Below are 15,256 nucleotides of genomic sequence, written 5' to 3'. Positions count from 1 at the left end.
CTGGGAAACGCCAGGCCCGGCGGGCCGAAAGCCGAGTCCACAAAAGGGAAAGAAATCAACAGCCGAGGTGCAGGATGGAGGCGGATCTTCGAGGAAGGAACGGGGAGGAGCCTGTATGGGTTTGCCCCGCTTTCTTTGGAGTGCTTCAGTGTGTTGATTTTCTTGTGTTCCTCTCGGGTGCATTTCCACGCACGTCCACGAGATGTCCCCTCAGCCTCCAATCTGGGTTACCGCGGACTCTTAACAGCGCCCGAACCGACGTGGAGTAGGTAGGGCCTATCGTAGAGCAGGGCGTGATGGCGTCATGAGTTGCCGGGCGGTTTCTTGCCCCCACTCGCTCAGTCTGCCCCCAGTTTAGGATAGCGATCGAGATTCTCGAGGCTCGTACTCAACCGCCGTCCAGTGCATCCAGCGCGTGGGCAGAAGCTACGAAAGAGATATGTGAGCCCCGAACTGGAGAGTAGGAGGAACTCAATGGGATTCAGACTTCTTGTCAGATTTTAGCTAGTGCCGAAAGTAAGGCATAGAATCTTTGTAGCCTGGGAAGGCGGATGGGGGTGGGGTGGGGAGGAGAGTACCCTTGTGTACAATCACTCCAGTATAAAATATACGGGACCACTCTATGTGTGGCACAGGGCCAGCATGTTCGGGGCGCGAGGTTATAAAAACAGCCCTAGAATGTAGTCTGCTAGAAGCTCCGCTCTGCCGTGTATTGTGAGGCGGGAGGAAAGCCGGTGGAAGCCCCTATTGGGAGAGGCTTCAGGGAGTCTGCGGGGTGCCTGTTTGCCTCCAGACACTGTAGTGAAACGGGGAGCAGAATAATAGTGTACCTAAAGAGAATCTAAGAATCCCCAGGGGGATGAAGTTGAACCAGAAACCCTGTCCACTTATTTTTCAAAGGAATCCTCCAGTGATTCTGCAGGAGGAGGATACAGGTTCCAACTTTTTAAGACAAAAAACAAACCAAAAAAAACCCTCCCTCCCTAACTTGGAACTTGTATCTCTTCTCTTGATGGAAGTCCTGAGGTGTTTGTTTGTTTTTTACAGAGCGACAGAAGTATATTAATAGTTAATGTTTAACTTTGTACATAAATCTAGTTTGAAAAAGATATATTAGTAAATAAGTACCTATTTTTTCCCAAACTTTAAAAACTTACACGAAACCTGGGATAAATGTACTGAAATTAGATTTCCTAGGCAGCACTAGAAAACTGTGTGGTGGAAGAGTATTTGCAAAGAGGAAAGCAGCTACAAAATGAGAATTTCAGAACTGGAGGATAATCGACTAAGCTGTCTTTCAGATACGATTTGTGTGACGCTCTTTTCCATGTTTTGGTCCCTTCCAAATTGTGTTATTTTCTAGAAAATCAGAATATAAGACATTACAGATAATGTCTTATATAAAGATGTCTTATATGCTGATTTTCTAGCAAATAATACAATTAAAAATTACTCCCCAGAGCAAAAATCTGCAATAAAATGTGTAATAGCTTGTGTATAGTAGCTAGTTTAATAAAACATTATCCAAATAATCAGTTACTACTGTTGAAAATTTATAGTAAGAAATATTAAAAACAACAAAAGACTATCTCTGTTCCAAATTTAGGCCTATTTAAATGATTTTCAATATAGCCTAACTCAATGTAGGGGTTACATTTAATAAAATCTTGCTGACCAGACTTCTAAGACTGTGATTATGTAGGTGGTCCACTAGGATCAGTTGGTTCCCTTGCTTAGCTGAATTATATTAGATTCCTACCACGTGTTTCTCAAATTGAGGAGAATCATTAGGAAAAGATCCATCCACATGCTCACATAAAGCCTCTCTCTCCACCTCGTACCCATGTCCCACTCCCTGTAATAAAAACTGTAAGTTAGTTGTGGGAAGTCCTGAGTTTTAAACCAAGTCAGACCCTACAAAACAATCTAGCTCTGTTGTAAGGTCATAGAGAGCAGAGGAATATGTTTTGACCATATTCTTTATATTCAAATGTAGAAAGGATATTGTCTCCCCCTTGTCATACTATTGCTGCAAATAGCTCCTTGCACTAAATGGAAAAACATGTCTGATTTTAGGGAGCATGTCTTGACCAATTCCTCCCTAACTGTCTCTGTGCTGCCTTGGGCTGTGGGATGGATAACAGAACTTTTGAATCATCACTGGAATAAACTCGTTAGAGCCTCTTCTTTATAACACCGTATCTGTCACTCAGGTGGGTGAGAAGGGTAAAGGAGAAAACAGACAAGCTTTGTTGTTCATCCTTGTGAAGTTACCTTTCTGGATAGTTAGGGTGTTAGATCATCTCTTTATTAAGTATACATCACAAGAGAAAAACAACCAGGTCAGCAGATAATTACTCAGGATGTCTTTGAGCAATGTAGTGAGGCATTGAAAGATGCCCCAGAATGGGGGAGGATGGCTTAACGCAAAGCTTTTGGCAGTTGATCATGAATTCTTGTTGAGTGAGGGAACCAGTCAGGGGAGGGGGGTGGCTAAGGAGGGGAGAGTCTGGCTCCTGGGGACAAAAACCTTGGAGAAATTATTCCACCTATAAAACTACTTTAAAAGAAATTGGTGAAAGAGGTTAAAACCCAGCTTCAGGCAGAGGAGGATGGTATGAACCCAGTAGTTATATAAGATTGCAGTGTCTATATTTGCAGGTCCATATTGTAAGCCCACATTACTTCCTCCCACAACCACCCTGAATTGAGGGCAGAAGAGAGAAAGGTGAAATAAGATAATATCACAATTTCTTTTTAAAAGTTATGGGTCAGTCTTATTCTTGGGTACTTTTTTCTTTTTTTGAAGACGCATCTGTATTTTCTATTTGGTACACTTGAAAGTTGTCCTACCCTTGTTTTGGGTTTGTATCATGAACAAGCCCGTCCCAGTCTCTCAACCCAAGTCCAGAGGACCCTAAAGCCTCCTCTTTGAAGACAACCTGCTTTGATGATCTTCTCACTTTAGAAGCTAGATTCCACATTCTATACCCTCATAAGTTGTTTTCTGGGCATTTCCCAGAATTATACTGCAGGCAGTATAATAGTATTCATGTATATATGATCTATATGTAGTGTGATAAGGTCTACTTTTTTTTCTTTGGCAGAAGTTAAAAAAAACACCAGAAGACATTTCACCCAAAGTAAAATAATATTTTCCATTAATGCCAGTAAAACTTGAGTTTTGGAAGCATAAGCAGGAGGGATTGGGATAAGAAATGAATTCGTTTTGGTTTTGCTGAAATGGTTCATGGTTCATAGTTTTAAAAGTTTGAAAGTTTCTACTTTTCGAGGATTTAAGCACCAGCAGATGGGTTGCGGAACTGCAGGGGGAAGGGGAGAGATAGAGCTGGACAAGTGGAAATTGCTTATCTTAGGTGATCAGCTAGGTTTTCTGTCATCTTCAGCCTGGTGGCTCTGAAATACCCTTGGGTGATAAGGACACAGCACAATGAGGTAGGGAGGCATTCAGGAAGCAGGGAGCAAGCGAAGAGGCAAGTTAGGAGGCCTTGGTCAGGAGCTGCAGGAGGGAGAGGCCAGCATAAAGGGCACAGAGGCGGGGCAGGGTGTCTGGGTCCCACATGTACTGGGGGCCCGATCTCTGCACTTCAAGTCCACTCAGCCCCACTAGGGCCTCTGTGAGGGTCAGTTCCTCCTCCCCAAGGGAGGAGAGCAGGTCAGGCTGCAGGGGGAAAACACCCTCTTTATCCTGTAGGAAATTCTGTTCCATTGTGCTCTCCACCTGCAAGGAACCAAAATAGCATGAAAAGAAAGAACTGGAAACGTCTCTTCCTTTCTCCTAACACATAACCACAAAGAGGGCTACCTTTTTCTTATTATAACTCCTTTCATTACATTACAACTCCATGTGGGCCTTTTTTGTTTTTTTAATGTTTATGTATTTTTGAAAGAGAGACAGAGTGTTAGCTGGGGAGGTGCAGAGAGAGAGGGAGACACAGAATCTGAAATGGGCTCCAGGCTCTGAGCTGTCAGCACAGAGCTCAATGAGGGGCTCTAACTCATGAACCATGAGATCATGACCTGAGCTGAAGTTGGACGCTTAACCAACTAAGCCACTCAGGCGCCCCTCCATGTGGGCCTTTTAAAAGCTCTGTACAGTGGCCAGTGCTTTTCTTTTTAGCCCTATTGTACACATTCAGAGACATTAAGAGATTTGCCCACATCACTTGGCTGTGAATAAGCAAAACCAGAGTTTTCTGACGTCTCAAGCTGAAAAACTTAGATAATGGCACAAAATTTACTCTTCTACTTCTGGTTATAAACTAGCAAAAAAAAAAAAAAAAAAAAGGGAGAACACGGAGAAAAATGAGCGTGGGCATGAGCCCCTGTGATACGACAGAGGCCCTTCAGGACAGTCTGTCATTAGGCTCAGTCTGTGTCTTTCCACTGGTTCTAGCTGACTCCCTCCCAAACTCTCTCTAGCACTTGCTGTTTTTTCTCACCAGCTTTAGCTGCACAGGTAGGATCTTTTTCTCCATCGATTTTACCAGCAGCTTCTGTTGGGCTTCACTTAGCTCTGGAGGGAAAAGAAAAGCAGAGAAACAAATGTGTGGTGTGGGTACGAAGGGGACTACAGACTCGAAATGGATGCCCTTCCAGAATGTCAGTGTTAGTTAATCCACACATTTATCCACGGTTGAATGCTTGCTGCTCTATGCTAGGCACCTTTGCTGGGTGTGTCAGCAAAGTCATACCCCTGCATTCAGGGAACTTGCAGTGTAGTGGAGAAGGCAAAGCCACGTGCAGTGACAATACAGGGTATTAAGGGAGCGATGGAACGATAGCCGAGGGGGTCTATTTTGGTCTTGGCATTTGAGGGCAGACTTTTTAAGAGGACAAACATCTCAGCTTACTCCTGAAGGACTAGAGCATTTTTCTAAGGGGCCATGTTTCATGCAGAGGGAAGAAGAGAATTCAGGGCAAGATCAGAAGATGTTACTCTCTGAAATTAGAGCTAACAAATTTCAGAGTGCCTGGATGGCTCAGTCGGTTAAGGGTCCGACTTCAGCTCAGGTCATGATCTCACGGGTGGGTTGGAGCCCCGCGTCAGTGCAGAGCCAGCTCGGGATTCTCTCTCTCCCTCTCTCTCTCTGCCCCTCCCCCACTCGCGCTTTCTCTCTCTCTCAAAATAAATAATAAAATCAAATAAAACTAACAAATTTTGATACAAAAGTGATGATCTTAGCCATATGTAGAAATTTTAAATACGTGGCTGGTAAAGCCAAGGTTACTTCCCAACTTCTATTAGCAAGACTAGGCCACCTTCCCAGACTATCCAAGGTGCCCAAGTGATGCCTTAGGAAGGCGAACAATTTTTTAAAATTTTTGTTATTTTATTTTATTAAAACAATCTCTGTGCCCAACGTGGGACTTGAGCTCATGACCCCGAGATCAAGAGTCACATGCTGTACCAACTGAGTCATCCAGGCACCCCTATAACCAAATTCCTTAAATGTAGGTATATACTACTTAACTGTGGTATAATTTGCCTGGCATTCATTCATTCATTCATTCATTCATTCATTTGTGTATCTGGGGATTCATTCAGTGATTCATTCCTATCGCCGAAAATGTATATAAATGAAGACCTTATTCTCCATTTACCTGTTAGGGCTCCAAGGAAATAGAGGATGGCACCCATAGCCTCCTTTGATAGCAAGACATCTTTTGGGAGTGCCTCCAGGGTCACTTCATGTCCTTTGTCTAGAGCCCCTTCAAGCTGTGGGGAAAGGTGGGCAACTAAGTAAGATAACACAATGAAGGGGCCAGACATAGTGCCTGGCACATAACAGTCCCTGGAGATGTGCTAACTCATGTCCTTGCTTCTTTATCAAGGTACAAAGTCATAAAAAGTACTGGACACCTTGGATTTCTTGGTCCCTGAGCCTTGGACTCTGCAAAGGAAATGTTCCAGTCCTCTTTCTAAGAAAAGGGCCTGCTGGCCTGCTGCCCACCCTCTGTCGTGCCTTGAGGGAATCTGCATCGTTTGCCCTTTTCCAGAGGAATGAGGGAGCAGTGGCCGCCTGGCAGTCTGGGGGGCACCTGGACATCCACCCACTGGAGGGAGACATCCACCTACTGTTGACTCCCCCTGCCAGTTGTGACACCCACACGTGTCTACCAGCAACCTTTCTCTGCGACCTCACCGTGAGTTCCAGGTCTTGTAGCTCCTTTTTCTTCCCGAGAAGTTTGCTGAGGGAGGTGAGCAGGGAGCTTTGCCCTACTTGGCTCAGCCTTTCCACTTCTTGGATCTCTCTTTGAACTTCTTCTTTTAGTGTCTTGAAGTCCTCATGTTCCTCCCCTATTGGGATAGTAAACATGGTAAACAAACCATCTGCCATCTGGCAGCCTGCCCATTCAGTCAGCATTCTGCCTGCGGGGCTCCTTCACTCAGCCTCCCTCAAGTCCCTGTGCTCTGCTCCCAGCCTGAGCCTCGCCTCTCTTTCTTCTTGACCAAGGAACAGGATTGTGAAGTTTCTGCTAGCCTTGACTTGTGGAAGGAGTTGTGGTGATGGTCTGGGCAAGGAGGTGGACCAGGACCCGCATTAATATCTAAGGGGGGAGTTGATTGTCCCTGGGCTCTCAAGCCCCATTCTGCAGCAGTAGACAATTGATTCCCCTTTCTTCAAAACTCCAGCTAAAAGTTGAGAAGGAAAGTCTATTTCTCCTTCTTATGAATTAGTTGACAAAGAATGACTTTGGTGACTGAGTGAAGGCTAGCATGGATGGGTCTATATCCATGGACGTGGGTAGATCAAGGTTAGCTTGAATCTTGGCCTGACTCTCCAGGGGCCTCGCATCCTAAGAATATGTCCTGGAGAGTGGCTTCCTGGAAGTAGCTCCAATCACCAGGACCTGGGACTCAGCACTTCCCTTTCCCTCCCTTCACCCCACTGTCTTCATGCCAAAGTCATGGGAGAAACTTACAAAATTCCTTACCAGCATCAGATGCCAGGATAACTGAGGGGGAAAACAAAAAACAAGAATGTACTCCTCCGAAACAGTAGCCATACCCAGGGGATGACACATTAATGGGGGTTAGGAAACGTGTCCTGTCTCCTGGGATATCCCAGCCATCTTAAGGCTCCACCTGCTCCATTTGTGGGAGGCAGGAATGGGGCAGGAGAGAAGCTAATGCAACGTGAAAAAGGGCTCCCGGATTGACTGAGTTGGCATCATGGTGACTCAGTGGCTCCCGTCCCGGGTGCTGGGTGTGGATGGCAGAGTTGCAGATGTGCGTGGGACAGGTTATAGCTAAGAAGGCCCTTTGAGGCATCAGACCACCTGGGTATCCTGCCCAAAGACTTCCCCCTTCCACCACCTTTTCCTAAGCTATTGGAATTTCTGCCACATTTCGGGGACAGTTGTTTGCCGAGACCTGCTCTGCCATGTTCCCCGTTGTCAGAAAAAGACTGGAGTTTTAAAAATCTGTGTCAAGAAGGTTGCAGCGAAATGAGAGGAAACACTTACGGGTGAGCTTCTCCTCTGGCTTTTCTGAAGACAGAAACAATGCACATATGTCAGTATAAAACCTATTTGTGCTTTTTTATCTAGAGTGGATGTCAAGGTGGCTTTATCAGTGATCATTATAAAAACACACAGAGATTATGTTAGCTCACCCCCCCCCCCAATTTGGGAACACACAATGCCTCCAAGTTTCATTTCTGCTTCCAGTGGTGCCTTCTGGTCTGTCTTTCTGGTTCTCTGTCTCTCTAGGGCCGTATCCATGTGCTTCTATCTGTCTTGCCTAAAGTTGGGGATAGATATTTTTGGGGACTTGGGAAACAAAACCAGGGGCTCCTTGGGGGACTATGGTATATGCTGTTAGAGGGTACAGGATTTTAGCAGATGATATCAGGGTTGGGCAGAAGATATGGGAAACCAGGTAGCAATTTCACTTACCTCCAGGAGGGAAGGTTTGCATGTTATCATTGTAGATATGTGGAATATCTGTAAAGGTGCAAGAGAGGGGAGAACAGGAGGACCTTTAACAGCTACCCACCTTCCTTTCTCCATTCTCAAGTCCATGGGCTCTGCTAAGGGCCAGGTAGGTCCCTGTCCCTAAATGCCTCACCTAACCCCCGATCTACCTCTGTTGCTAGAAGAACCCTTTTCTTTCTCTGTAAATCCTTTCCCATGACAACACTATTTTCTGCCTTGCATCCTAGTACTGGTGTCTATGGATGTTTCCTCCACTGGCCACAGACTTCTTGAGAGCAGAGGCTGTGCTTGTTCATCTCTGTGTCCCCTTTCCCCAGCTAACACAGTGCCTAGCACAGAGGAGGTGCTCAGAACCCAGGGATTCCTTCACTTCCTCTCCAGAGCAACCTCTGCAGTTCTGTCCCCGGCAGCTGGGCCACATTACAGTACACTCCTGCACTATTCCCTGACTTGCCACAAGACGGGACCGGGATGCCTTAGTACTAATGTGGGTAATTCTTGTCTTGAGGGGAGAATATGCCAGTGTCTGCTCACCCCACTCATCTTTGCCTTTGACCATCAGCTGTCTCACTCGAAAGGCCAGGATGCAGCCCTTGGGGATGGTTACGGCCTCCTTGTGGTTTATGGATCCCTAGGATCAGACAATGAGGATTTATGAACCTGCAGAGATTCTGAGACATGGGGTGGGGGAGGGGGAAATGAGGAGATAAGAAGTTGAAAACCCTTTACTGGTGTCCCAGATTGTCTTTCCACCAGTCTGGACTTCATGGAATGAGCTTCAAAGCTCTTTTGCATCATCCCACTAACAATCTCTATCTCTCTTCCTGGTTCAGACACATGAAGGAAGTGGCCAGACCTGCTCCGTCACCTGCCTGTGCATCTCTGTCCCACCTGAGAGCTTCCACAGGCCCCGGTGCCTTCTTCCTCTTCGCCATCTGTCTTGTGCTCATCTCCTCCGAGAAGCCTTCCATGACTAATCCTACTCTCAGCTCCAACTCATCCCTTGAAGATTTATACAAACTAGATTTAGGTATGTAGACCATTACTTATTTATGTCGAATTTTCTAAGCCTGTATTCTCTGGGCTTTAACCTGTGTGTCTCCTCCATGAGACTGAGAACTTTCTAAGAGCAAGGGTGTCTCTCCTGTACGTTGGGAGCACCATGAGGGAAAATCCATGACTATGAGTTTCCCCTTCCTTGATAGCTCCCTGTGGCATTTGGCACAGGGATCTGCCCACCCAGGGCACCCTTGCCAGAGAGAGGATTTGTGTCTGGCCGACAGGAGCCTGAATCTTGAAAAGCAGGAAGAACGAGGGGGTCCTTTTTAGTATCCTGAGTGGGCACCGATAAGGTAAAGTTAATGTGTTAACGCAGCCTCTAAAGAGAGGCTAAATGTAAGTGTGTGTGCGCGTGTGTGAACCAAACCTGTAGTCCCAATGGGGCGAAGAATGGGAGGGAGAAGCAACCCTCCGCCTTGCCAGCTCTCTCCAGAGTGACCTCCTGCACGGTCTCCACCACCTCCATCACCACATACAGGTTCTCCCCTCGGTTTCGCATCTCCTTCAGGAACGGGTGCTCAGCTGACAGCTTCCTGTGGCAGAGGAAGCATTAAGGAATCAGCTAGAACCTCTCCAGGCATGGGCCATGGGCTTCTCTTTTCTTCGGTCATTCCCAGGAGCTAGGCATGGTGGCGTCAGGGAAAGGGTGAGGACTCTGGAGTAAGACCGAGGCTGAAGCCCAGATCTCCCGCTTACTAGCAGAGCAGTTACTTTTGAGTCTTGGGCGCCTCATCTATAAAATGAGGATAATTACCCTTCCCTGCAGAGTTGCTGAGAGGGAAACTGGGAAATCAGCTGGCACAGCTTCTGGCCTGGAACAGGCCCCTCTGGTTGCCCTTTCCCCCTTTTCCCTCTGCCTTGGGGTGCCTTCCCCTCTTTCCCCCCACCCCGTTCTTAGCCCTGTTCATCTCTCCAGGGGTCCTTTGTCCCCATCTCTCATCCTGTCTCTGCTATTAACCCTAGTTCCTTTGACCCCATTTGCTTGCCCACATAAATGTGTGCTTTGATCTTTCTACTCCCTCAAATTACCATTCCATTTCTTTCCTTCACTTCTTTGGCAAGTATCTGGAAAGCTACGCCCATACACAGTCTTTACTTCCTGTCCACTCCTAAATTCTTTTATAATTTGGCTTCTGGTTCTCCTCCTCCACTGAAATCCCAACGACCTCCTGCCCACCAAATTCAAAGACCTTCCTTAACTCTGCACAACACTGACCCCTGCTGGCCAAAACCTCCCTGTGACTCTGTCTCCTCGGGGCTTCCAGTCCCACTGTGCCACCCCGCTTCTGCTCCCACCCTTTGGGCTTCTGATTCCTATCCGTTCTGTCTACATGTCCTGTGTTAGTTTCTTTGGTTCCCTAAAATTTTACATTCTCTAAGATTCTGTTCTCAGTTCTTTGCTGTCTGAACTCTCTCGAACATCCTCCCCTGCCCCCAACCCCCTTCCTATAGTTTTCATCTTTATATGGCTCACCACCACACAGGGATCTTCACCTGACTTCTCTCCTGAGCTCTGGGCCCTCATTTCTAACTGCCTTAAAATTTTTCTTTTAGGGGCACCTGGGTGGCTTGTCGGTTGAGCATCTGACTCTTGGTATAGGGTCAGGTCATGATCTCATGGTTTCGTGAGCTGACAGCATGGAGCCTGCTTGGGATTCTCCGTCTCCCTCTCTCTGCCCATCCCCCACTCACGCTGTATCTGTCTGTCTCAAAATAAATAAGTAAACTTAAAAAGTTTTTCTTTTAAACTTGAGATATAATTGACATATAACATCATATTGGTTTTAGATGTCCAACATATGCAATGCAGTGTCGTTAACTGTGGCCCCTCAGCTAATGTCTCACTGGACCCGCAAACTCAAAACGTCCAAAAGGGACTCACAATCTTTCTCTCCAAATACACTTCTAAAACCAGGCTTCTTGTTTCTGTTAATGTCATCACTTGGGTCAAATCTTAGAGTTATCTTTTTAAAATTCTCATGTATTTAATTCATTTATTTATTTTGATAAAAGTTGTATACGCTTAAGGTATATGACATGGTTTTTTTAAGTTTATTTTTTTAGTAATCTGTACACCTAATGTAGGGCTTGAACCCACAACCCCAAGATCAAGAGCTGCACGCTCTTCCGACTGAGCCAGCCAGGTGCCCCACAACATGTTTCGATGCATACATAGAGAAATGATTACTACAGTTGAGCTAATTAACATAACCATCTCCTTACATAGTTACTATTTTGTGTGTGTGTGTGTGTGTGTGTGTGTGTGTGTGTGTGTGTGGTGAGAGCACCTGAAATCTACCCTCTTAGCAAATTTCCAGTGTACAGTATAGAGTTATGAACTGTCGTCCTGCTGTACATCATATCTCCATCTTTGATGAAACCTTCTCCCTCACCCTGCAATCGGCTGTCAAGTCCAGTCTATTCTGTCACCCCAGAGGTCCCCCAGCCCCAACGGTTTCCCCCTCTTTATTCTGACTGCTCTTCCCTCATTTTATATCTCAGATCCTCATTTTGTATCTCAGATGGACAATGGAACAGTGTCTTGCCTAGTCTGCCTCCTTCCAACTCCTGTCCCTCCTCCTCTAGCTTCCTTTCATGTGGCCAGATTAATCATGACACATCAAGGTGTCATCAGGGTCCCCCTGAAGCCTACAGAATAGTTCCACCTCCTTGACCAGACACCTGGGCCCTCCATGGTCTAGGCCTCCCTACCACCTCCCACTTGCTCTACTCTTACCTTTTCTGCTCCTGCCAAACCAGCTCTTCATTCTCCCTAGAGGTTCTGAGGTTTCTCACCCATGTGCCTTTGTAATGTCCTTCTCCCAGACTTGCATGTTCAATTTCTACTCATCCTTCAAAGCCTAGATCATGGGCTGCCTCCTCTGAAGTCCTTCTTCATTTCCCCAGCCAGAAGTCCCTCTGGCCTGCCACAAAACTCAGGCAAAGTCCTCCTATGGCACTTACTACTTCTCACCTTGGATTGATTATAGTCACTGTTGTACATCTCTCCTGCCCCCAACTCCTAGATTGCAAGGTTCTTGGACAAAGATGTCCTAGTGCACCCTGGCACCTAGTAGGGTATTTTGCACTCAGTGAGACTATATAAATATTTACTGGGTGACTTTCTAAGCACCCCAGCCCTTCCTTCCTGCCTCCCCAGTCCTCATCTCCTTCTTTCAACCACTACTTAACTAACTTAAAAGTTAGTTCCCTGTCAAGCCAAACATCTGAGATGTCCAGACTACCACATCGACATGGCATCTGCCACACCCCTTGTGTTGCTGGGGCAGCATTCCCGAGGGCACCTGGTGTGTGGATGGGACTGAGCAGATGGCTTGATTTATGAGAGCAGAATGCTGTGCCCAAGCTTCACTAGGGAGCAGTTAAGACCCTTTCCTTTTTTAGTGTATTTTATAGAGTCATAGTTTAGGAAGGAGCCCTAGAGATTTTCGTCGAACCCCATCGTTTTTCAGAAAAGAAAACTGAGGTTCTGAGAGGACAAGTGATTTTTCCAAGGTCACACAGCAAGTTAACGTGACCATACGCATCCTCATGTGTGTATATGATAGTAGAGGGGTGGTACTGGAGGTAACGGAAGGATGGGGGGAATGGTTAGGGAGTGGCCTGGAGGCACTCATGGGCCAGAAGGGTCATCTTCAAGAGCTCTCCTGTGGTGACCACATAGGTGAAGGTCAGTGTGAAGGCCCTGCCCTTTAGCTCAGGGCCCAAAGCACCCTTTCCAGGCACCACCCACCCCATCCTGGTAGCCCTCCAGCCCTTTCACTCTCACCTCTCCTGGTGCAAGGTCTCCAGAGCCTTAGGAGCCACACTGAGTGTCTGGACCTCCAGGGTACTGCTTCTGGACAGCCCTGCAGTCCCCGTCACCTTGACTGTCTTTGGCATGTCCACTTCTCCCTCCACTCGGGCATCCAGCATATTCTTAAAGCTAAAGTTCCCAGAGTCTGTTGGATCTGCAGGAGAGAGAAGATGAAAGGGGCCAGGCTGGCAGGCATTCCTCTTCCCTCGCCTTCTGGGAGAACTTTGGGCTACAGGACACCAAACCACATCTGGGCAGAGGGAGCTTTGGGCTCCTCCTCACAAGCCAGTGCCTGGTCCCACCCCTCTGTCCTCAACCCCGTGTCCAGACTAACCTGAAGGTGAGCTGCCAGGCTCAAGCACATCCAGGAGGGTGTAGTCAGTGCGGACGTATCGGGCACCCCAGAAGAGAGTGCTCTTTCTCTTCCTCAGCACCAGGCAGAAGGGATGGAAGCGCTTGAAGTCTATGAGGCTGTCAAGAGGTGTCAGGTCCCCTCTAGGGTTTAGCTGTCTGGCCAGGGCCCGGGTGACATTTTCAAATATGGTCATTTTCTCTGTGGGGGGTGGGGGGAGACAGGAGAGTGACAAGTTGGGAGACCAGGACATGGGAAGGCCCCTGCAGAGAGAGATGGGGCTCAGGGTGTATGTGGGGGGTGGGGCTTCAAGATGCCTGGATTCTAGGAATGTCAGAGCTGAAAGGAACTAAAGGAGTCTTCTCTTTACGACGAGGAGACACAGCCCAGAGAGCTGAGACAACTTGCCCGAAGTCACAGGGCTGCTTAGAGAAGCCAGGCCTTCCCTCTGTTTGCCAAGGGCTCTTTGCTCACCCTGTATTCATTTTCTTCATGGACTCAGAGCCTGGCTAGAGCATTTCATTAGCGCTGCAAGTAAAGTTCCTCTCATACAGCTGTGCCCACCTCGTCTTCCCCAGAGAACTGTGACAGCGGGGACCTGGGATGCCAGGGAAGGAGGCAGCCACCACTGGTGCCGAGGGCCCGAGGAGGCAGATGCTGTTTACCTGCCCCGGTTGTCCTTCCTTTGGGTGGGGGGTCACTTCCCTGTACCCTGTACTTCCCTTGTGCCCACCTCCTGGTTCTTGGGCGCGAGTAGACCCACTTCCCTCCAGGTGCTACCCAATACACCCAGGCATTTGCCTTTGCTCCCTCTGCTTATAATATGCCCCCTTCCAATCCCTATTCATTAAGATTCATTTTGGGTCACCTCTTTGGTGACTCCCTTCTCACTCCTCTCCAGGCAGCTAGTGACTCTATCCTGTGTCCCCAAAGCACTTTGTACATGCCCTTCCGAAACACCTGCAATGTCATGTTGTTGTGATCTGTGCACCTGACTCTCGCCTACTTGATTGTGGCCTCCCAGAGGGCAGGAAATGGGTCTTAGTCATCCCTGTAGCATCAGCACCAAGCACAGTGCCTGGTGCAGACCTGGAGCTTGGCAAATGTGTGTGGAAACAATGAATGAAGAAATGAATGAATGTGGCCCTGGGAGGCACAAACTGGGGTGAGAGGGCCCTGGAGAATGTGGGGTTTGCAAGAGCCTGACCTTCAGAGTCTTAGGTTTCTGTCTTTGAGGTTCAAGTCCAGGTGCTTTGGCTGGGTGGCCAGCTGGCACAGCTGGATTATTCCTGTGGCTGTAAGAGGACACAGCAGCTGGCCTGGAACTGCCTCACAGCCCCCATGGGCACCTCACAGAGTCAGGGAAGCAGGAGGCACACGTACAGGTGCCTGGGACCAGCCTGCCAACCGCATGGGCTCCAGTGTGCCTTTTTTACTCCTCATTCCTGGAAGGGCCAGGCCAGGCCAACCTCCTGGGGCTAGCCAGATGCCTTTGGGAAGGGATCAGGTGAGTGCTGTCTCCTCCTCACCAGAGAGGAGCTCACAGGACCACTCCTCACTTCTCTCTCCAAGGCCTATGAAGACACCTACCCCCCAGGGCTCTAGGGGACTTCTAGGCCCTTCTCTTCCCACCCATGTTCTTGTTCATCCCTAGAACACCCCCCACCTCCCCTGCTGTCATCAGGCTCTTACCAGAGAGCAGTTCTAGGTTCTGTCCAGCAGCCGGCTCTCAGTCTGTAGGTTGAGAGAGTGACTGTCCCTCACCAGGACAGGCTGCCGCTTTATGCTTCTCTGGAGGCAAGGATGTAGGCTTCCAGGGACCCCGCCTGCCCCAGTGACCCCACCCCTATCCTGCTCTACTTCCAGGAGAACAGCATCAACCTGTTCCACGTGTGCCCTGCCCCGGGCCCTGGGCCCTGGCCTCCTGAGGGCTGAGGGGGTGGGGAGCTGCCAGACAGGTGCCAGCGTGGGTGGAGGGAGCCAGACCAGATAGAGGTGGCCACTGAAGGTTGGCTTCATGGGCTGAGAGGAGAGGAAAGAAGGCACGTTTGGGAGAGGGGCAATAG

The 15,256-nt window shown here is 48.1% G+C and overlaps 1 protein-coding gene and 1 long non-coding RNA gene across 3 annotated transcripts in view; one reads left to right on the top strand and one right to left on the bottom strand.

Annotated features, from left to right (window-relative positions):
* Positions 1 to 373: 373 nt before the first annotated feature.
* LOC124513598 (uncharacterized) overlaps positions 374 to 15,256 on the top strand; it is a 29,915-nt gene continuing 15,032 nt past the window's right edge. The window contains exons 1-3 of one of the 2 annotated variants that reach the window (XR_006962457.1): positions 374 to 516; positions 5,857 to 6,168; positions 8,796 to 8,992. This is a non-coding gene — a long non-coding RNA (uncharacterized LOC124513598). Of the gene's footprint in view, positions 517 to 5,856; positions 6,180 to 8,795; positions 8,993 to 15,256 lie in introns of both variants that reach the window. The other variant, XR_006962458.1, reaches the window with a different exon arrangement.
* On the bottom strand, positions 3,207 to 13,386 carry GSDMA (gasdermin A). The gene is made up of 11 exons (XM_047081723.1): positions 13,173 to 13,386; positions 12,812 to 12,992; positions 9,389 to 9,554; positions 8,497 to 8,593; positions 7,924 to 7,971; positions 7,492 to 7,515; positions 6,961 to 6,981; positions 6,168 to 6,322; positions 5,626 to 5,740; positions 4,464 to 4,537; positions 3,207 to 3,742 (listed from the first exon to the last, which is right to left on the bottom strand). The coding sequence occupies exons 1-11, from the start codon at positions 13,384 to 13,386 to the stop codon at positions 3,500 to 3,502; spliced, it is 1,338 nt and encodes a 445-aa protein (XP_046937679.1). The 3' UTR covers positions 3,207 to 3,499.

Source organism: Lynx rufus, unplaced genomic scaffold (assembly GCF_022079265.1).
Source record: "Lynx rufus isolate CCGP_SWC_20201006 ecotype Redwood Valley unplaced genomic scaffold, mLynRuf1.p SCAF_18, whole genome shotgun sequence".
NCBI classification, from domain to species: domain Eukaryota; kingdom Metazoa; phylum Chordata; class Mammalia; order Carnivora; family Felidae; genus Lynx; species Lynx rufus.
The sequence above is the reverse complement of the archived record's forward strand: the minus strand, read 5'-3'. Positions and strand labels throughout refer to the sequence as shown.